The following is a 24,634-nucleotide window of genomic DNA, read 5'->3' on the forward strand; positions in this document are numbered from 1 at the left end:
AAGTAACAAAAGAGAACTCAATTCGTTACTCACGCGCTGTTCTCAAACAGCCAAAGCGTGCACAAGCATAAAGATGTGTTTCAGACAGCGCGGAAATAACGAGTTGATTCCTATTTTGTGTCTCCCTGCATTTAAGATATCAACCCGTTCTGTAAAGTCGTGTTATTTATACGCAGACTGATGAGAACAAGTTTAAGATACATAGCATACACATAAAATTGTCAAAAACCCTTCACGGTGCTTTAATTAATTAATTTATTTTTCTTGTTTCTTGCTCCTCTGAAAAATCATCCGATCTGTGACTCAAAAACCTATAGGCCTATATATATATATAGAAATCCCCCCATCACCCCCCCATCAGTACATCATACATCAGTAAACCACTTTTATGTGTGTGAATGTCCAAATGTCCAGTATGTTTGAATATATTCATTACATTGCTAACATGCTTAACAATTCATCTAAATATAAATGTCTATTCTTCTGATACTTCCTCATCACCATGGAAATGTTTTATCACATGCTAAACACTGAATCCATTCATCCATTATTTTCTTTAGTCTTATAGTTTCATATAAAAGGTTTATGATGTCTTAAACTCTTATAAATGTGTATATCAATACTTTCCTCTTAAATGTTGACCAAAATTCACTAGCAACTGAATAAATAAACTTGTCAAAAGGAGCCCACTTCCAAGTTTCTATGATACTGTGGTCCTTTTATATACAATAATATATATATATATATATATATATATATATATATATATATATATATATATATATATATATACTGTATATGTATCTTAGAACTGAAAAAGCCAGGAAAAAAGAGCCACAAAAATTTTGTTCGACATTGAAAACCCAGCAGAATGTGTTATTTTACATGGTTTGGAAACCGCTGTCTTTTGCGAACACACCCTGTAAAAAATAGTTTTTCTCACTTTTTAACTAGTTTCTTGTAAATGTAAACGCAAACCATACTCTTACTAAAGTAAAGGGTCAAACATCCACAATCATACAGCCACTCAAAGATGTGGTGAAGGGATTGACACTACAAGTAAATAAAAACCCTTACAGAAATAGCACATGAACTTCACATGTGAACTTTTTCATGTTCTAAACACATTTAGACCATGAAAATATTCCAAAACTGCGTTTCATGTGTGTTTCATATGTGTTTCACATGTGTTTGACATATTTCATATGTGATATTAAAATATGATTGCACATGTAAAGTTTGTGTGCTTTTTCTGTAAGGGAACATAAGCAGTCACTTCACAGTTATCATAAAAATATACTTACTTGTAGATTTAAAAATCTACATATTCATTGACCAACTACAAATATTTTAGCAAAATGTATATTTTAGTCAGAATTATTGCTCTCCTACTCTATTGTGTCTTTTTGGCACGCATGCGCGTGGCAGCAGTCATTCAGTGTCTGTGAAGTTTACCGGAGACTCACATGCAGAAGGCTCATCAACTCCTAACAACTAAATGAAATTCCTCAATTTACAGAAGGAGAATACATAAATGCATTAAATAGCACACATAGACTATTTCTCAGCAGCACATGTATCTGTCAGAACGAAAATATGCACAAACTCGATATACCTCCCAGCCCTAATAAAAACCCACCTGAAGACCCATGTTATGTTGCCTTCCATCACCTGCACTCTGTTTAGATATTTTAAGGTCACTGTGTACAATTCCATCACCTGCACTCTGTTTAGATATTTTAAGGTCACTGTGTACAATTTCAGTGAACATTTCCTGTCCCAGCTCTATTTAGTCAAAGTTAAGCCATTAAAACACAAAACCAATATTAAAAATAAAATGTTTTGATGAAATGTTTAAGTTAATGTCAGTGCATGAATAGGGGTGGGACAATAAATCGATATGGCGATATATCGCAATCCTTCTCCATGCGATATCTGGCAGCAAATATCGATATTTTAATTAATACAATAAGGTGCTCTAAATAGATTTCCCTGTTCACGGTGTCTAAAAATGCATGGAAATTGCGGCCGCACCATTTCCAGCTTTCCAAAAGCACTCTGACACTGAGCAAGTTCCATGAACCACGTTGTCTTTGAAGATGGGGAAGCACGAGGAACCGAAGGATAAACAGATTTCCAGCCACTGCATTAGCTTTACTCCTATATATACGTTTATGGAGATGAAAACTAAAAAACTGCCCCAGAACAGCTATCAGCGTGGACCATAAGCATCGATCATGTTATTATTGCGAGCGCATATTCAGTTCATGAGTATCCTAACCTCTCCGCTCGGATCGCAGGTGGATTTCCCTCACTATATGAGTGAGAAAGAGCGCCGCAGGTGCGTCCAGTTTTATGTGAACAAATGCTCTCCCTCTCTCTCAGATATTACTAATGCGCGTTATGCTGTGTGAACAGCGGGCACCGACCGGCAGAAACATAAATCTGCACATGGCATGGAGGACGAAACAAAACCTTGTCAGAGTCACAATGTGGCACAGAAGTGTTCAGTGTGTGTGTTTGCTGCGCATCTACATTTGAAATAACGAACCTGAGCGCGCAAATGACGCGATGTGAACGGCTATTTCTTTGTGTGGGGCTCCGTTTTTATGATGAGAGGAGTAGAAAGGTTGAAAGCAGTCCAGGTAAATTTTGAAATGTACCAGGTTTATATTATATCGATCTATCTATCTAATTTTTTCCCTGTTTGATAAGCAGTTAAATGTTTGTTTACACACAGAGAAAAACAAAAGTGTAAGCTTTTAACAAAACTTGCACTTAACCTTTTCACAGGCATTTTGTTTAGATATCGTGATGTATGATTATAGGATTTTCTAGAAATATATCGATTATCGCAGAATCGCTGTATCGTGATGTTATCGTTATCGTGAGACATGTATCGTGATTATATCGTATCGTGAGGTATCCTGCGATTCCTACCCCTAGCAATAAGCATATTCACCTGCCATCCACATTGACGGTGGTCTGGTACCCTGAAGGCAGACTGACATGGAGATCCACAGAGGGTTGAAGCATGTTTTCCTTGCTGTCTCCCCCTGAAGATCCCCCTCCATCAGGAACGGCATTACGGAAGATCCTGCGGGGGGCAGGCTGAGGGGGTTGAGGTGGAGGGGGGGCCTTGGTCTTCATTCTCCTCCTGTCGAATAAAATCAGAGGAGGATTAGGTTCAATGTTTATGTGGTGTTTAATCTATGGCAATGAAGTTACACAGAAAAGGGTCATCTCCGTCAATGACTACACAGTATGCACGTATGAGTTCACACTTGGCCTGTGGGCATGCTGTTGGAGGCTGATACTAGAATAAATCTGATGATATCATAACTGAAAGACTGAGTCTAACTGAAAGACCCTTCAGGCACTATCATACTTTATCATAGTACCTGATCAGCAGAATGTATCTAATGGGATAGCGGGAGCCTATCATGCCCTGAAGTTCCACCAATTATATAATACTTGATTGTTTAATGATCATAAACAAATTTATGCATATCAAAGAGCATTTTCTCATTCTTAAAGTGTCAAGTGCTGGTGCATGTCACGCAAAGGTGCCATTATGTTGTCTCATCTTAAAACCCACTGAGAAAACTCTGATTATGTGATTCCTTTGCCTCAACCTAACGCCAAAATGAACTGAAAAGAGACAGTTGTCTATATGATACAATCATCAGACTTAAATCAAATTTGAGTATTGTATTTTTGTATTTTGTCATTTGTAGTGCTTGGTGAAAAACCTAGGCTGCAACCTAACAAATTAACCCCACCCAAAAGAAAATAATGGCAACAGAAACTGTGTATGCAGCTTTATGACAAATACATATGAAAACACAGAAGCAGGAGAATGTTTTGCTATGTAATTATATAAAATTCAATATGAGCAAGTAGCATAGTGATGGAACAAGCCCTGCTGTGTACCAGTTATAACAACAACAGTGGGTTGCTTTGGCATAAACAGGGTGATGTGCAGGGCTACTGCCAAGCCGCAATATTTGATGCCTTAGAAGTGAGAATGTGTTGTATCATAACACTAGTTCTGGCATTAATATGATCACATGTTTGGTTAAGCAGCATATCAATTACAAAAACATGAAAGAATCACTTAATAGCCAAAACACTGCTATGGCAGACAGAACAAGTAGTAAATACACTGAAAAAAATGGTGTAGAATGTATTGAAAAAGCTAAGAAACAATATTAACTCAGAAATTGAGTTTGCATTGTTGAGTTAATATAACCATATGAACAGTTGACAACTAGTAACTATAGAAGCACTGGATCAAAGTTTAAAATGGCTGGGCCATAAAAAAGACTACTCCTCCAGAACCTTTAAGATCAGATTGTACTGTAGGCTCATCATGATGTCATAAACAAGCAAATGTATATTTAAGGAAATATAATCAGTGTTTTTATTAAAGCTGCAATGCTTAAAAGGTCAATGTGATAATATATTATGTCACACTGCAGTAATAAAGCATAGGCCTATCTTTTCAAGCCTGAGTCAAGATCGCTATGGTTTATTAGACTGAACTCCTCCTTTCTGACCATAAAAACACAACATTAAAAACTCATTACATAATAAAGTAGAAGAGGGGACAGGCAATCTAAAAAAACAATAATAGAATACCTTCAGATAATCAACAACCATACACACAGAAATGTAGAAATTTCCAAATCACTGACGTTTTACACACATTCCATAGCCAGTCAAAAAATAATCAATGTTAATTCATTCATCAAAACATTTGGAGAGAAAACAAGTGTAAACTGAACAGAAAACATTTCAAATCATTAACCTTAAAAAAAAGTTGGCAAGTTTTTCTTCAAATTAGACTAACTAAAAGCTTTTAAGAGTTTTTGGGTGGTGGATGAGGTGAAGCAGCGGTGACACACTTTGTTTTTGTTTTTTTATTATTTACTTACTATATAAACAGGTCAAAAGCATATTCAGTACCATAAAAACCTGTTGAAATATGAGAAATGTAATGTATCGAAGCAAACTAACCAACTATTATTTGCTCTATGACATTGCTAAGCAACTAAGTTGTTATGAACCATAATGTAAGCACAGACAGTAACATATAACTATAGATCTAGTTTCAAAACAATCTCTGATATGACCTTGAAGGGAGAAACTGGTAAACCATTAACCTCCTTTGAAGTCAAAAGAATTCATATTTCAGCCGTATTTCATAAACTAGGCCCCAAACATCATACCACAAAACCTCTCTTACTTTCAATGTCACACCGACACCCAAATATACTGAGAACTGATCAGTTAAGCAAATTCCCTTTCCGCAGTGCAAATATTAGCAGTAGATAAAAGCATCCTACTACAGTCAAAGCAGCCTTGAGAGTCTGTCTGTAGTCCGTGTCCAGGAACCACACAGAAGGCGAACTACTGGAACATGGAGAGTCTATGATCCTGGAAGACACTGAGAGACGTAGAGCATGTAAGAAATCCAAAATGCTGGGACCTCGAGCATGCCCAGTTAATGATTTATAAAGACTTGTGCCAAAATGCCTGCTATCAACACACTGTTGTGTCATTCTTCTGATTATGCAACCAAGACTGCCCTCTGCCCCGGGACTGTCAATGGAATGACCAGCTACTCCAAAACAGAACGAATGAATGCTAAAACACAATGATTTCAATGAGACAGAATACAGGAAGTGGCTGAAATGTCAAGAGATCTGATGTCTTTGTTTCAAGGCTGAATAAACAAGTTAAAAAGGTTTTCGTTAATTCACAAAAAAATTATAATCCTATCATCATTTACTCACCCTCTTGTAAATCCATGTCATTTTGTTCAGATAATATTAAATATTAATATTAAATAGTAAACAGAAGCGCAGTCGTGCTTTCTTGACTCACAAGACCCAATCAGGTTTGTTTTTGTGTGTAAAGCATGTACAGTTAAAATTTCGGATTGAGTGAACTTTCAATGTATGGACAAGAATTATGAGAGAATATTTGTCATTTGGGATTAATGAATTCATAATATGAATAGGGTTGGGTATCGTTTGAATTTTATCGATTCCGATTCCGATTCTTATTGATTTCTAGTTTCGATTCCAATAAGATAAAAAATCCAATATAAAAAAATTAAGTCAAATGTTTAGATGTCAAACATTTATTCTGTGTCTTTTTACAAAGCATTCTGTTGCAGCTGAATAACATGTGCAAAAATCAGCAGCCTACAGAACACTGCAAGAGGAATTTTGCCTATGTTTTTAACAAAAATTCCACAGTAAAAACAGCTAGATTGATATAAATTTCAAATATTAAAGTATTAAAGACAAGTAAACAGTCAGTAATAAAATAGAAACAAACAAATCAATTAGTAATTAAAAGTTTAAAGACACTGCATAGTTTTCTTTTCATAAATAAAATATAGATTAATTCAAGTTATTAAATGTATTCAGTCAAGATCAGTGAATGATTTTCTTTTGTTCTTTGATTAATGACAGGCAGCACATTTATTAGGTTGGTCTCTTTAACACCGAACGCACACAGATTTAAAAACACTGTACAAGTGTGTTTTCTTTCTCATCTGTTTACGTTCACTTAAGACAAAAACGGCTGTGTTTATGATGATATAGTGACGTAGTTTTCTGCATACTAGTCGATAAATATGAAAGATGCCAGTTCCGGCTCGGAACAACCTTTTCTACAGCGAAATGCACGGAACGGTTCAAGAACGGACACAAACTGGGAACCCGCACCGCGCCCACTGTGTGTCGCGCTTTGTGTGTACTGCACGCAAACAGGGCGCAAGTTCTTTCCGTTCCTGCAATTAAATCGTTTTAAAGGGATAGTTCACCCAAAAATGAAAATTTGATGTTTATCTGCTTACCCCCAGGGCATCCAAGATGTAGATGACTTTATTTCTTCAGTAGAACACAAACGAAGATATTTAACTCAAATCATTGCAGTCTGTCAGTCATATAATGGCAGTCAATGTGCTCCACGGCTTTGAGAGTCAAAAAAAAACATACACAGACAAAATCAAATTAAACCCTGTGGCTCGTGACGATACATTGAGGTCTTAAGACACAAAATGATCGGTCTGTGCAAGAAACTGAACAGTATTTATATAATTTGTTTGGTCCACCACAATGTCCAACTGTCCTGAGCGTGATCACAACAGCCGGCATGTGACGGTGTGAACAATGAGTGACGTATACGCGCGACAGATCGCTTCCGCGCATCAGTCTACTATGCCAGAGTACTATGACGCGTCACGCACCGGCTGTTATGAATGTGCTCAGGACAGTTGGACGTTGCGGTGGATCAGAGGTAAAAAATGGTATAAATACTATTCAGTTTATTTATGAATATTTAATTATTTATGAAGATGCAATATTTAGGATTAAGATTTAACAAGATTTATCAACAGTTCTTCAAATTATAAGTCATTTTTAGTAGTTATGCCCAAGAAAGGCACGTTTGGGGAAAAAGTTTGGCACCTACTGGGATAGTGCTCTTATGTGCGTATGTGTTGTACTAGTGTGGAAGAACACACCTCCGGTGCTGACAGGAACAGGACATTTTGAAAGTGTGGTTTTGTACTGAGCTCAGTGGCTGCTCAGATCGCACACCTTATCCAACAAAGAGCCCTTTAGGCGTGAGCCAGCTTCCCTGGGAGAGCAGGAAACTCTCAGCTTCTCAGCTGGCAGCTCCAAACACACAGCCTTCACTGCGACTGGGTTACTAATGGATCGACTTTGTCCTTTTGAGATGACTTAGCTTTCACTGCATTGATACATTTTCACTCTGTAATTTGCTCCTCCAACTATTTCTGCAGTATACAGTATTTATTAGGGGTGCTCCGATCAGGATTTTTGAGGCCGATCACCGATCACAGAAAGCAGATACCGATCTTTTTAAAGCCTTCTTTTTATCATGTAGAATTATTTATAGTGATGATCCAATCAAGATTTTTAGACCTTTATTCAGGGCCTGAATTTCATTTTTGAAAATTAATTCCCCTCTTAGGTAACTCTTGTGAGAGGATTTTTTAAATTTGAGGGGTGGAGGAGGGCATTTTTTAGACATTTTTCAAAAATATATATTTATCTCACCTAAACGTTTGATCGTGCACTGCATTTTTGTTTTGACAGTTGTGCAATTGTTGCACAATAGCTTACACACAGCGCAAGCCTGATTTCATGAGCTGTATGTGAGATGGGCCTTCTACACCTGGTTCACACATACTCCGTTTGCAGTGCGCATGCAGTCCACGTACTGTAAGTGGTGCAGAAGCAGCACTGACTGTGCTTTAACATGGGAGTCTGCTCCTGATCCATGGCTGTTTACTACAAACACAACATTTATCCATTATTTTGATTTCAAATCCAAACATTGTGCAGCATTAGCATTGTAGCATTGTGATTCTTTTTTTACACAGTACAGTAATACAATCTTTCATAGATGTGTTTAAATGCAGTAAATATAAGAAACACATTATTCAATGCTTTTTACTTTTGCATTTACTTCTAGATTTATATACTAAGTTGTTCAAGCAAGTGACAAAACATTTAAGCTACTTTTCTTACATTATCACAAACATTTTAAATTAAAACTTAACATTGACAGAAAGTCAGCTCTACTGCCTGTTCTTTGGCATTTAAATCTTTTTAAAAATTCAATCCTGCGGTTCATAAAGAACAATGCGCTGTCAATTTAATTCAGTGCGTGCAGCGGAAACGAGTGCTGTACTGCTGCTACAGACACACCACTCCTGGAACGCACTGCCGGACCGCAACCGTGTGCAGTATGAACGCTCTAATCCATAAACATGAGTGCAGAAAAAATACGCACCGCAATCGGTGTGTGTGCGTGAACCTGGCATTATGTGTGTGCGCTTCGAGTGTGCATGAACGCACGGTCTCCAGGAGATCGCGTGAGCGCTGAATGGTTTAAACACTGGCAAGAATTAAAAAGAAATGCAATTTATAAACTTTTGTGATGATGCGACACTGCCTCGATTGTGCAAGTGACAATTCCTGTGTCAACTGTGCAGCGTGTAGCTCGCTTCTAGTGCAGACCAGGGGCGGCGTTTGCGTATGGCAGAGTATGGCAGTTGCCATACCCTAGCCCAGTCAGGTGCTGTGAAAAATTATCCAAACTTGAGTCGATTATAATTCGTTTTTATTATTTTAAATCAGAGAGTTTTGAAAATAGTAAACCAATGATAAGCACTAAAATAACTTGTCAGTAAAACTTTGTAACGCCATTGGATCATCAAGCTCTCAGCGAAACCTCGTAACTTCACCCGCCTCCATTCAGACTGACTCACCGCGCACAGCCTGGAGACAGATCTCCGCTTTTTCGTAATGCAAGGGTAAATAAATAATTGATGTTTGAATAGTACAGCGTTTTCTTTACACAAACACTATGTCTGTAAAGGATAATGTTTTTGTGTGTTTGAAGAGTGGAGAAGAATTAGTTATTTGCCGTCTATATACTTGTGTAGCTACGTTTTAAATATCCTGTGCATACGCGCTTAATTTGAGATTTTGGCCAAGTGTATTAAACAACAAGAAAAAACTAAGCGCCCATATAGCTACAATCAAAGTTATGAAAGCATATAATGCAATGCACTTGCTGCTTCAGATAACAGTTACAGCCGTTCTAATGACAGACAAAACATTCCATCTCCGTCATTCTCTGGTCAAAACATTGTTAACTCCATTTGAGCTTGATTTTCATATAATGTTATGTGCAAGTGTCTGATACAATACCAACGCTAACGACGCAGTGTTGTTTAATTATTGAATTTTTTGCAGTGACTAGTATGTATAGGTACATTTTTGGAGTTTTGCAGAAGAGGCAAGTTTATCTAATGAGTTTATAAACCCATTTTAAATTAAAGAACTTGACAATTTTCACTTGCAGCACCATGAAAACAATAGTCAGAGAGCACAGGCTAAAATGAACCTGAGTTATCTACTGAGATTACACAATGAAGTTTATAACGTTCAGAAATTACAGACTTAATCATGTTAATGCTTAATTAATGCTTAATCAGTTGTGCGTGCATGTCTCTTTGCCTTCGCTTATCCTTTTTCAACACACTATTGGAGCAACAGCCTGATTAACAGATTAGTAAAAGTGAGTGCCTACATGACCCAAATCAGGCCCCTCCTGCCCACTAGACTCTCTCTGCTCCAGTTAACATACTCATCTGGAGGAAAAACAACATACAGCTTTCACTAGCAAATTAATCTAATGAAACTTTGCAAAAAGAATGAATGAATGAATGAATAAGGCTGCAACTAATGATTATCTTGTTAACAGATTAAGTTGTTGAATTCTTTTTCTTTTTTTTAATATTTTTTAAATTTAAAGAATTTCAGTATGGTAAATTATAAACAAATTGATTAAAAGTACTGAACCCATGTATTGCACGACTTGCATTGTGCAATTCTTTGCCATTGTGGTTCATTCTGCAACATCCCTTTTTTTCCAAATGTGTTTTTTTTCTTCCCAAAGATTTCATTGTTTAATCATTGCAGCCCTAACCAAAACATAATAGTGCTTTCAGTGGTGTCAAACAATATAGTTGGCTACATAAATCATTCAACATATCAACTGTTACACAAGAAAGAAGGAAGTGTTCTGATACTGTTTCTGTCCACTCAGGGCTGCCAGTCTATGAAAACAGGAAGACCTCACAATACTATTTATATACTTCTAAGTATCTCTAGAAGCCTCTAAGAAAAAAAGTGAAATGGGTAAAACACAGACTGTTCTTGTCTACAGTAGGGGGCGTTATGTCGTGTAGACTGTAGGCTGCTGAAGGTTAAATGAGTTTCAGCACAGGTCACTGCATGTGGATCCATTCCACAAAGGACACACTCAACAGCTAAATGACATTGTATTCTTTTATTCAACTGTTGGCACCGTTTCTTTTTAAACTTTTCGTAAAACATCCAATTTAATTAGTGATATTATCCCCAAAATGTATTTGGACAATCATTTTTAATATAAAAACATACCTGCAAACAAATGATAAACCATAGTAGTAAACTATGGTCTTTTCAAATATTTTCAGTGAATTTTGAGCTTTTTAAATTGTTTTAGCCTATATAAAAAATAAAAAATAAAATGTTAGCACTATAAAGCTCTCTGTCCACTTAAATGTTTAGTGTGAACAGGATGTGTTCTGTGGTAGACAGAAAATTGAGCTCTTGGTGCCATGTATTGTGTAAAAAGCCCCTAGACATTAACATCATCTCTGACGCTTAAGTTTTCTTTGGCTTTCTAGTTAACATTAGCTTGCTCTATTCGTTGTGTGTATAAAAAACAAATGTCTTTATTTCTACTCGTGCAGCTTTGAATGGAAGTTGAATGGCAGTTATTGATGTGACAGACAGATAAACGAGAGACTGACTGACCCTCAAAATCACTTGTATGCTGATGAAAAATTATTAAATGTTTAAGATACTGTCAAATACCACATTTTTCTTAAATTCAAAGTACAAACGTGATTAAGCATTAAAGGTGGGGTAAGTGATTTCTGGTAGCCAATGTTGACATTTGAAATCACCAAAACAAACACGCCCCTACCCCAAAAGGGTCTCGCCCCTATTTTGATAGCTCCGCCTTACACATATGTACAGCAACAATTAGTTCTGTGAAACAAAGCTAAACTCATTATAATCAGTGATGCTGTCTACACTGGATGCGGTGCGGCGCCTCAAATCCCCGAACAGTAAACTGCTGCCATGTTCTATTTATGACATATTGGCACAAATTTCAAATGATTTTCTTTTTGGAATTTTGACTTTTTATGTAAATGTAGCAGGTTTAATAAATCCTGTATGAACTGCATGTGAGTTTGTTGTGTTTTTATTGCATATAAGTTTTGTTCAAATGGATCAAAAATAACATACTTGACACAAATTGTGTAAGTATAACACATTAGTGTGTAAAAAAAATACTTTCTGTGTTAGCATCAATAACACATTGGTTGAGTTAAAAGTAACAAAAAAATGTGTTTTCCTTATCTAGACACAAAGATGTGTTAGGAAACACTTGGTGATAAAATTCATAGAAAACATATATGGAAATATTTTGGAGAAGCATATAAAAAGTTCAATACAATTTCGAAAGATTTTCCTGATAAGCAAGCTAAAAGTTTTTCAAAACACAACTATGAGATTTTCTCATAATTGTCATGACAACACTATCCAAAACAAGACCACAGTCAAACTTTAAATTGAGTGAACTTTGAAAACCATGTTCCTGGAAAAAAAAAAAAAAAAGCTTAGTTGTTAGGAAATGTGATTCAACCATCACACAAACAAAACTGCCCTTCTGCCTCAAATGAGAGTTCACATAACTGAGTTCCCTTATGTGTTAATCTTGACATTTCACACTAAACAAAGAAACCACAAATCCATATTATTCTGTTTTTTTGGTTTGTTTTTTTAATTAAAAAGAAAGTGTTTATAACAAAAAAATTAATCAGAAGAATAAGAAGTCAGAGTACAAGGAAGTACTGTGAACTATATTACTTAGCAAAAGATATCTGACAAACATTCTGTGGATGAATGAGTGTTAAATAAGTGGATGTATGTGTAAGTGGGACATGAGATCTGACCTGAACTCATGCTCCAGTGAACTGAAAAGTACAGCAAACAATAGCACCTTTATTAGTCCACATTAATCCTTCTGTTGTTTGGGCTTTTCTGTTTTAGCCCAAAGCAAACAGTGGGATTCAACATGAAGGATCCAGAGAGTTTGCTGTTCTCTTTTACAATATAGGCCTTTGAGTGTAGATCTATTTAAGTCACTATTTCCAGAGATCAGTGACTGAAGAGGTTGACTATTGGCTTTCAAAAGAAAAAGGAAAGCAAAAGCAATAGCATTCATATAGCGTGATGCTTAATACATTACACAAATGGCTGCTTACGAGTTAAATTTCTCAAATTTATCCGCTGACAACACAATTTCAGTTTGAAATACATTTCAAGTCATGTCTGTCAGTATGACAGATTTATAAATTACTGAAAAGTTGTGTCAGATTTAAACCTCTCAGTCATGGTCCATATCTTTATATCTCACCACCCGCCCCTGGAGTTTTGGTGTGCATTGCTCCATTGAGGAAACGAGTTCCCTCACCCTCAGCAGATCAGCAGGGCGTAACAACAGGCACATGCCTCTGGGGAGTCATGGTGTTCACATAGCAACCTATTTTTATACCCAAGAAGAGAGAGCAAGAGCCCATACCCAAGCAGCTGCAAATTTATGATTGAAGCTTCACGCAAAGAGTGAATGACCCAGACGATTGGTGAATCTGGAGGGACATTCAACTCCTTACCAGCGTTTGTTTGCCGTTGCTAAGCATGAAGCTTGCTGGCACTGCATCTGCCCTTGATCTCTGGTTACAGGGCCATTTCACTGACAGAAAGCCCCACCCTTTTACTGCTGAGGGTGAAGCTTCCCTGTCTTTTGAGGAGCTATAAACAGCTCACAGAAATGCTACCGTACTGACGACACTAACACTTGTAAAAGCTGTCCTGTTGTGAGTGTATATGCCACTACAGAAACATTTAAGTTGACATGAAATGGAAATTCACTCTATTTTCTAAATTCATGTTCATTCATGCACTGCACAATGAATCTCTTATTTACATTGTGTCTACTTATGAAAGGATTTGTGAGATATGTCTGAGATACATTCACAGGCCCTTTGCCCCCCCACGAACATCCCTGTGCCCCCCCTCCGGATCGAGGGGGGACGGCCGGACTTTAGTTTAGCGTGTATAATAGTCTAACTGATTGCTTTTAGATGGAAAAGCTGCCAATAACTCCTGGTCTAGGATCTGTTTTCTTCGTAATAATAACATAACGAAATAGATTTGGCAAACAATCCAGTGTTTCTTCTGCTTTGGAAAGCGTCAAATGATTTTACAATGAATTTTCGCCGAGGGGAGCAAAGTAGCCAATCAAAGACATGTTTGTTGATTTCTACAACGCAATGGCCAATCAGAGGTGTTTACATTTACATTTATGCATTTAGCAGACGCTTTTATCCAAAGCGACTTACATTGCATTCAAGTTACAGTTTTTTTTTTTTTACATTTTATCAGCTCTTGCTTTCCCTGGGAATCGAACCCATGATCTTGGCATTGCTAGCGCCATGCTCTACTATTTGAGCTAAAGGAAAGCTCAAATAGTAGGTGTTTAGGTTGGAATCCACACACTCACCGCTTTTTGTCCAATACGGAGTTCTATCATGCTCATAACTTCATTAAGAAAAAAAGGTTTCATTGTGTGGTCACATTCATTGGTTAAAATGGAACTTTGTAAGATCGTGATGAATGAGTTACAGTTTTTAATAAATTTAAAGGGAGCGCTCTTTGCATGCTGTATACTATAATATATTCAGAATTTAAATAAAACTTGTTTTTCATGCTTGACAAGCGGCCACATACGACACAGAGATAGCTAACTACTACACTATATAGATCAAGATAATAATTTCAGAAGCACAGAGTGATGTGATTCTGCAACCGAGCCTGGTCCAAACGCAGGATTTAGGTAAGGAAACGTATACGTATAAATTATTTGTATTGACTGCCATGCTAAATCATGCACCTGCTTGCTTTTCTGTTAAATATAAGTGTTTTTGTGAACGTATATGCTTTAATAACAAATAATTGTAACATTTTACAATAAGTTTCCATTAGTTAATGTATTAAAGTGTATTAAAGTGTTAGTGAATTATTGTAAAGTGTTACCCAAATAATGGATTTTGAACGTTTACTTGAAACCAACCGCAACCCCCACCCCCACCCCCACACGATTCAGCCCCCCCAAAATTTTGGCCCTAGCCCGGCCCTGGCCCGAGACGCTCAGGCCCTAGCCCGGCCCGTGTCTGACAGCTCATCAGAATTCCATCTTTTTTCCCCCTTCTCCCAAAACAGCTTATCTACTACTGTTTCATTTACATTTACATTTAGTCATTTTGCAGACGCTTTTATCCAAAGCGACTTACAATTGGGGAATACATAAAGCGATTCATCTTGAAGAGGCAATCTGACAAACGAAGTGCTTGTAACACCAAGTCTCAGGCATTGTTTAAATAAGTACAAGCTAACAAGGGAAGGAATAAATAATTTTTTTTTTTTTTTATGTGTAGGGTGAAGTCAAGTAGTGTCGAAAGAGATGAGTTTTCAGCTGTTGCTTGAAGATTGACAGGGATCCAGCACTCCGAATATGGGTGGGAAGAACATTCCACCAGCCAGGAATGGTGAACGAGAATGTTCTGGAGAGTGATTTTGAGCCTCTTTGTGATGGTACCACGAGGCGTCGCTCACTAGCAGATCTCAGACTTCTGGAGGGGATGTAGATTCTTAATAGTGAGTGCATGTAGGCGGGTGCTTAGCCTGTGGTTGTTTTATAAGCAAGCATCAGTGTCTTGAACTTGATGCGAGCTGTGATTGGTAGCCAATGCAATGAGATAAAGAGAGGTGTGACATGGGCTCTTTTGGGTTCCTTGAAGACCAGTCGTGCTGCCGCATTCTGAATCATTTGTAGAGGTTTGACTGTGTTTGATGGAAGTCCAGCCAGAAGAGCATTGCAGTAGTCCAGCCTAGAAATGACTCAGCTATTAAAATAGTTCAGTTTTGTATGAAATGGCAAAGTGATTGTATTTTGTTTCGTTATTTTATTAAGTTAATTTAGAAAAACATTTGGAGCATTTTTTTTTCCGTTAAATGTTACGTTTTTGTTTTTTAACGTAACGACCAAGCGGCCAGCGGCAGACAGCAAGTTGATCCTAGCCTATGTTTGATCAATTTAGCTTTCTCAAATCATCACGACTTCTCTAAAATTAAATCTATAATTATAAAACAGCTCCACAATGTTAGTTTAAACGCTTGACCTAGATAAATGTGCACTGATGCATATCCAGTAGTTTGTGCAGAGAGTGGAAGCTGAAGCGCGCTTTACAGGACGCGCCAGAATGATCACTTGCATTGGAAACATTTCAAAATACGCTGTCATTTTTGCTCAGAAAGGTAAGAGTAAAAGGCTACGTTGTTCGGAACTATAAAGGGTCTACTTTTATTTGTGTGCACTCACAATATCAACAAAACGTGCTTTTATAAAATAAAGAGAAAAAAAAAAGCAGTTTCGGTTTTGAGCAAGCGGAGCGCTTCTCAAAAACCGAAACACAGCATATAGCCTACTTAGCTCACTGACTTTATAAATATAGTATCTATAGAAAGCTTTGAATTACTACTTTAAAACGAAATAATCGAATCGAAAACAAAAACTCTTTCATTATAAAATCCCTAAAGATGCATTTCTCTCTAAGGGCGCATCCAGTGAGGAGATGGCGAGTCAGGATTATCATCAAATGCATGGCTGATCAAAAATGCAGCTTTTCCCGAAGCATTGGGAACTTTTGTAACTCCACGCTCCAAATTCTCCCTGATGCTCTGCATGGTCACCTGTATGCTAATGTGTGCGTATATGCGTTGCGTATTGCTTAGGCAATGTATAATATAATCAGTATTCAATACAGTAGCCATGTGTGCTCTGCGTGTATATGGGCACAATAAAAGGAGAGAAGCTAAATGAGCCCGAGTCCGGCCCGAATGGACTCAGCATGTCGGGCTCCGTCGGGACCCGACCCTGAGTGCGACTCAGAATATTAGAGCGCGTCACACAGCCTTGTGTGAATAAGATCAGTGCGACGCAGGCCACGGAGCACAGCGATGCTCTACGTCTACGGAGCTCAACGACAGGTGCCGCGCTGTTTGTGGAATTAAATTCCAAAATAAAGACAGACTGTTTGAACCGGTGATTTCTTTTTTCGCTTCTATGGATGTATTTCACAGTTTGATCTGAGATGAAGTGAATACATTTGTGCGGGAATTTCTCGCATTATAAAAGTTAAACTTGCGGGAATGGTTTAAATTATGCGCAATCCCCGCAAAAATTCAAGCCCTGTAACCTAGCCAACTTAGCCAAGTTAGCACAGCACAGCCACACTGCTTATTCAGGCAACATGAGTTTGTTCCTCCCTTTTCTTCTTGCCATATCTCTCACAATCTCTGAAATAACAGTGGCATTTAAAAAGTTATTTCTTGAAAATATCAGGCTATTCCACTGAAAAAAAAAAAAAAAAACGCTGAGGCATAGGGTATTCCACAACATAACAAAACACTCCTCACTCCCTCAGTCTACTCCACAATGCCATTCTTTCTCGAACCAAACACCCACAGATGGAAAGAGAGAGCAGGCCGTCTTTAAGTTCCATGGCTGCTGGAACAAACACAGTCCGTTCTCCAGGGAGACAGAAAACTCAGGTCCTCTGGTACAAACACACACTGGGATTCTGGGGCCAATTACTCACTTTCTCCAGAGAGAAGAAAAAGGTGATGGAAATAAAAAGGGTGAGAGAAAAGATGATGCTAATCTGTCTCCAAAATGGCAAAAATAAGAACAAGTGCATTTGCATTTAACATTTCTATAACATGATTAGACTAGCATCTCAAGACCACCTGACTGTTAAACAGTCAATGGTGAAGTTTATATAATGGAAGAAGTCACATCTTCCAGCCTGTGATGACTCAAAGTCAATTGCATCTGTATACACCAGATTTAAGGAAGCAGCTTGAAATTGCATCTAGCCAAGGTCACTCATATTTTAAAGTAGTTGTGTTACAATTATACTACTTTTTTGATTCAGTAATAAGCTATACTCTAGTTTACAAACTAATAGTACACTACACTGAAGAAACCCAGATGCTAACTTTTTTTTCTACGGCACTTATTTACACCATACTGACAATACAAAGCAGTACTTATTTGTCTGGCACAAACACAATCAACTATAATCTCAATTTACAGAATAATGTATACAATTTATACTATAATCAAGTGCATACTGCTAAACAGCAGTATGAAGAAAAGATGTATAAAATATAACTTTGGGAACACTTCTGAATGCATCACGCAAATTAGGAAATGTTTTTTGGGGAAACAATTGAAAAAACCGTCAGATGGAGTTCCCAGCACTACTTAAGAACAAGGACACTCTTGGAGATAGTGCTTGTTGAGTGTACCACAAAAAAAAGTACATAGCAGATTGTTTGTGGAACTGAAATGCTAATGTCACAAAAAGTGATGCAATATTTTGTCACACCACTACTTGCTGGAAAAAGCTTGTTACTGGAAAGCTAAACCAATCCTGAAACCATTTTCACACTACTGAAAATGTTGTTATAGTACTTTGCTGTTGCAGTTAGCAACACAGCTATGTAGTTTGTCGGTGACAAATAATAATGTCCACAATAAAGAAAGGGAAAAATCTTTTAAATATCCAGTTTTTAGAAGTATATTAATTTTATTGTTGATTTTATGAATTGATAGTTTATATTATAAAAATATTATATTAAATAATTTTTAAGTAAGCTACGAGAATACTTTTAGTGTGCAAAGAAGACTAAAAAAACGAAAGAATAAAAAACAATGCCTGCGCATGCCGCTGCTACTTACATTAACACACATATGCGTCAGCACATGCATGTGTTGTTTACATGAAGCGTAAGCAAGTGCATGCACCGTGATACTCTCCACAATGGCGGCACGCTGCTGCAGATGGGATGAGGAGAAGTATTGTTGAAAAAAAAAGTCGTTATTTTGTTTTCTTTGCACACATAAAGTATTCTCGTAGCTTCGTAAAATTATGGTTTAACCCCTGATGTCACATGGACTAATTTACAGACGACTTTGCTACGTATCTGGACATGGGAACATTTCAGTTGTATTACTGTCTGTGCAGAGTCTGAGAGCTCTCGGATTTCATCAAAAATATCCTAATTTGTTTTCTGAAGATGAACGAAATTTAAAATTTTTGATGAACTATGCCTTTAATATACTTACATATATTTTACTGTCTTAAGGATAATAATGTACTATTATTATTATTAATGTATTATTGAGTTTAAGTCCAAGTCAAAACAAAGACTTTTTACTCTGTTCGGTCAAAAATGGGTTGGAACTAATAACTTTTAGATTAAAGCAATTAATGCAATTAACTTTAAAATGTACTAAAGTTTCTTTTATAGGGCACGCCACCAGACCCCCTAAGAGGAACTGAGATCCACACCACATAATCTCACAAAATTATGTGAGAAAAAAAAAGAAGAAAACTGATTAGAGTAGAGTCTTGTGGGCAGATGGTCTGGTTCAAAATGAATGGGTCAGTTCCCGAGCTGTCTTTTCTGGCTTTGTCTTAAACCATCTTCTAATCCAATGCCTGCATGGATTTAGCCAGAGATTTATTCACTCTCTCACTGTCTGCTGTGCGTCACGGGATGATCCGTCCACCTATGCTCTAATTAGAGGAGTATGTAGTTGCCACCCAATGTCTTCAGAATCACTAAGAATAATGTACTCTGTCTATCAAAGGCATAGTGTGAATAACACTCCAACACATCACGTAACAGCACCTCAGGCAATCTGAGTTTTAGCTCCTGACTTGAGATGCTTCCCGATCCTATTCTCCTTTCACTTCCTGCCCTCCTTATAGTGTCCTGTCTAATAAAGGCAAAATGCCTGAAAACATGACATCAGAAAATATTGCACTCTGTCAACTGTATGAGGTTAAACAGACATTTCACTATCAATGGCTATTTAAATGTTGATGTGATCTGCTTTGCTTGCCTTTATGACTTTCATCTTTACAATGATTATTTACACATCAATTAGGAATAATGACCATAGAGCCATGTGGTCCCTTTGCATGCTGCTTGGCATCCTGTTCAGAGCACAATACCATTGTTTATTTGCCCACTGGTTTTAACACTCACTGTGTTCAGCTTTTCTGTGAGTTCAAGTTCAGACAGAGTCTGTGAAATGTATTTAAACTATGTGTACTTTTAAAAATGGTAAAAAGAGATCACTCACTGATAAATTAGCAGAATGTTTGAAGGTGCATTCATTGGTTAATGTCAGTATCGTGGTTCTTCATGTACTTTAAGTTCTGATGCCAGTGCCACAATGCTGTTAGATCCTGCACTACAATTTATCAAGTATGAAGGTCTCTGAGTTTAATGTGATTTACACTAATACTAGTGAGTTTGAAGGAGTGGGCTACACAATAACTAATTTCCTTTCCTGTCCAAAAAAAGCAACATACAATATCAATGTTTATCTATTTTTTTTTTTTTGTCTTCTGTTTCGTCTGCCATACAGGTAATGATTCTCCTGTTGTCTCTGCTGGTAAAGTATTAATAAATGTTTTCCTCTGTCTAATTTCTTCTTCTTCATCTCATGTAAGTGTACAGTATTAAGATTCAAATTTAACAAAGTAGTACAAAGCGGGAAGTGGAAATTCAGAAATTTTTGGCCAACAAAATGCGGTCTGCTCATGCTTTTTCTTTTTTTTGTGTGGATTTGTGCAAATGATTGGAATGCATTTAAATATGATAAAATGTGTTAAACAGAGCTTTATTCAGACATGTTTATTATTAGCTGAAATCAATCAAACTAGACTAAATATTTAATTAATATTTTTTTACAACAAGCAGGAGATGTGTATACCTTTGTGAATGAAACACGTTCCAATTCTGCAGAAATCGGCATTGTTTCCAGCCTAGATCTACTGGACATGTGCAGGTTTCATGTGGGCCTGTTCATGAGTTACACAAGAGTAGATGTTTGACACCTTTGGCCTCTGGTGTCTTCATCAGCCTCCAAGTGATTACAATTGGCTAATTACTTTATAACTGGATATTCCTCTCTTTGGCACCAATTACATAATACAACCATGCTTTGAGCACAACGGATCTGTAAAGAGAGCTGTATTATCCAGAGGCAGGTCTGAAAATTGATTTTTAATGCAATTCTTTTAAACAGCAGTCTTCAAGCCTCACATTCTCAGCTGATATTACTCATCCTGCCCAACAAAAACAGGAGCACTCCTGCACCTGAAGCAGAGGAGAGGTGCAGGTGTTAGGGAAAACAGGTGTCTGGGAAAACTGCAGAAAAACAGCATTTGCTCAGGCCGAGTCTGGGAGAGAAATAGCTCCAATGGGATTAGAGGATGGGTGTAGAGCAGGAATAATTAGTTTGTTCCAAACACCCTGAGCAACTGACTGATTTAGGAACATGCCTCAGATATTTAGCAGATCTTTAATTGCTGCTCTTTAACTTGTGAACTCACACCTTTTAATATACAGCCCAATTAGCACCTTTTGCACTACTAAATCTTCTTCATTTGTTATGTACTGTAGATGCACCACGTGGAATGAGTTTATCTGTAGCAGTTTCTACAGTTACAGCGGATCACTAATAGTAAAGATCAAACACTGATATTTAAAGGCCGAATTCCACTCGAAAGCAAACACCACTATGCTCTGCTCACTCTGGAGGGTGGAACACTTGAGGGAGTACACTGAAAGAAGCAGTGCATTACACTGTGTCTACACCAGACGGGAGTGGCGTGATGCGACGCAGCAATACACAGTAGAACCCATTTTAATCAGTGATTCTATCTACACTGGATCCGACGCAAATCCCCATTAGTAAACTAATGCTTCGCTCTATTTTGAGTCCAGTGTAGACAGTTTTAAGCTTTTGTGGCACGATTTGACACCACAACTGTCGCATCTGGTATAGACACAGTGTTGCTGTCAGAATGTTACCGTAATAGCATAGCAATTTGTGTGTGTGTGTGTGTGTGTGTGTGTGTGTGTGGAACAACTGTACAACTAGCGTCCCATTTACGTCCCCTTGCCATCTGAAATTAGCCCAAAGTTACATTGATTCTATGATAAACAACATTATCTCAATAACATCAACTTAAGCACAGTTCACACCTTGTGATTTTGTCCACAATGCTATCTGAGACAAATTTATGGAATCGTAAATGTGGTCACAGGGCAAAACCATGAGTCTCTGATAAGCATGTTCAATTAATGGTCTTTGCAATGAATCTTAGCCTTCGCCAAAGTTGCTGTTTTTTCCAACACCATACAGTGTTTTGGGTCAGCTTTTGAGCAATAAGATAACTTTTAGACAAACTCTCTGGTAGACATGTAGCTTCCGCTATAAAGTCTGTTGAATTGCGTGCCTAACAGATCTCGTAAAAAAAACGCCTGACAGCATACTCCCAAAATAGTTGTGGCATTGCAAGCTATAACACAAGAACGATGCAGTCCAAAGTCCGAAGAAGACTATATCCCATTCTCATCAGGGTTAAACTCTTCAGTGAGTTTGAATCACTTGCAATATCCATCAAAAGATACACTGGTCTTCCAGTGTGACCTGACATGGTCTTCAATCTACTGTAAAAGTGAAGGATTTAGTGTGAGTGAAGGATAAATTGACATGAACAAATATGAAGTTGGTCATGCTACTCACATTTGGAACTACACTAACAGACCACACAGATATGCTTGTGCCAAGAACGTGTTATATTTGTTGAGCTGATATTAAGAGAGAGACCATGTGCTGCTACCAGATATGCAAAGCTTGTCTCTCATCTTTCAACCTGAGACATGCTCATTTGTGAGTTTTGTGAAGCATTTTTACCTAGTATATTCAAAAGAATAAGTGTAAGTGTTGAACAGAGTCTTAAAAGCACTATAATTTCTAAACAAAAACATCACTTTTTAGAAAATTAGACACTGGAGTTATGGTTCATACGCAGGGTGTGTCTACGAGCTCCAGTGAGGATTGTGGTGGGTGTGAACAGGGAGAAGGGTGTAGAGATGCAGTGGTTAGTTCAGCTGATGGACAGGATTATCTGTTGTGGGCTCTATTTTAAGCACCAGTGACAGGGAGGTTGACATACGAAAGCAGAAATATGAGCCGCAGTGCACTGAAGCAAACAAATGAGGTTTATGCCTGTGGTGTCAATGGAAGTACTTTGGACTATGGGTTCAACAATGAGTGTTCAGATCTCATGGAATTTAATCTTGCATAGCCAGACTTTTCACTACTGGCATAAGGTTGTTAGCATGCAGCTTATGTTGTATAGCATGCAGCTTATTATTCTGGCCAAGAATCGCCTACTTAAGACAGAAAGAGACTGTCTTACCAACATGCAAAGTGACCAACCACAATTTGTTTTATTTTTACATCATTTAGGGTGGAGCTAATTTGACATTGATGACACAAAAATCACAGTCTCCGAATGGTTGCACACTAGTGATGCGCGGATGAGCTAAAACGTCACCCGAATCCGCAGCTTCAAATAAATTATCCACCCGCCAACCGCCCGTACCTATATTTTTGTCTGATTTAGATAACCGCAAAAACATTTATTCAATATAGCGTGTAGGTTAGATGAGTAATTCAATTTACACAACCAGTCATTTGAAAACAGCGTGAGTGATTCAGCTGTACCGCGTCTTCTCTCTTTGACCTTCTCTTCACATCAGCGCATCTAGTGCTGCTGCACGCTGCGATACAAGACTTTAGCTCGCGTTTCGGTACAGTTGACAGAATTGTCAATTGCCTAATCGGTCATTGTTGCATCGTCACAGAAATGTATTATTTGCACATCTTTCTGTACTCGTGCGCTCCAGAGGCGCTTTTCTGTGCGCTGCAGTCACGTCCAAAGCGTGCGCTGCGAACAAACAAACAAAGCTTGTTGCGCTTAAGTGGCCAAATACACACAAAATAACGTCAAAATGGTCGTCTTGGCAAGTATCCTCATCAGCATTGTCGGTTTTGTCTTAAGTTGCGAAAGAAAATGCATATGTATAAGTATGGGATCCGTGAAACAGGTCTTGTGACAGCAGCCTAATAAAGCTGTGCCGTCTGTCATTAATGTTAATCAACAACAAAAGACAGAAGAAATCCCTCACTGCTCTTGACTAAATAATGTTTTGTTGAATAACTTTAATATGTTGATTTACAGTTTATTCAATTTCTGTATCCTATTTAAAACACATTCATATTTTAGAAAATGTAGTTAATATTTGCATGATTAATGATTTATCTTATCCACCCGCGACCCACCCGCAAATAATCAAAATGCAATATTTTATTACCCGACCCACCCGACCCGCGGATTATCCGCAGCATGTAACCGCCATCCGCGCATCACTATTGCACACAGACTTCAAAATTGTGCTATATTGTGTGTTTGTGTGTATATGGCGAGAAAGAGAGAAAGCCACATATATAGCCACAAGCCTCATCAGTGTCCGAACACAAACGGCTTGTGTAGACAATAAAAAATACACAGTTACTGGCCGTGTCTCATTTTAAATAAAATACTTTAAGTGTCTCTTTAAGGAAGTATTATTGTATGTACTACATTAAAATAGACAAATAGTATATTTCCTTCAGTTGGACAAAAATACATCCACTCTGGCAACTTGAGAAATATATATATTTTTAATTTATTATTAGAATATATAATAATGAAAATAAAAATTAATGATCTATAAGTATTTTGGAGAACACAGTTGCTGTTTGTTGGCAACAGATTTGGGCTTTATTAAACCTTATAAATCTATAATGAATTTATGTGCCCTTTCAATCTGTTAGTCAATCAACATTAGTACAACATGTTGTAGTCCATCGGCCATTTTGAACTGTCAAAAGCTTCTTTTCAATCTCCTCCTAAAACCACTTG

General features: G+C 37.5%; 1 protein-coding gene across 8 annotated transcripts in view; it reads right to left on the reverse strand.

Moving 5' to 3' along the window:
* cobl (cordon-bleu WH2 repeat protein) overlaps window positions 1–24,634 on the reverse strand; it is a 95,082-nt gene that overhangs the window by 59,669 nt on the left and 10,779 nt on the right. For 7 of the 8 annotated variants that reach the window (XM_058745900.1, XM_058745906.1, XM_058745905.1 and 4 more), the window contains one exon: window positions 2,963–3,157. In XM_058745900.1, the coding sequence (XP_058601883.1) occupies window positions 2,963–3,150 (188 nt within the window). In that variant the 5' untranslated portion in view covers window positions 3,151–3,157. Of the gene's footprint in view, window positions 1–2,962; window positions 3,158–5,348; window positions 5,450–24,634 lie in introns of all 8 variants that reach the window. The other variant, XM_058745902.1, reaches the window with a different exon arrangement.

Source organism: Onychostoma macrolepis, chromosome 16, assembly GCF_012432095.1.
Source record: "Onychostoma macrolepis isolate SWU-2019 chromosome 16, ASM1243209v1, whole genome shotgun sequence".
NCBI classification, from domain to species: Eukaryota; Metazoa; Chordata; class Actinopteri; order Cypriniformes; family Cyprinidae; genus Onychostoma; species Onychostoma macrolepis.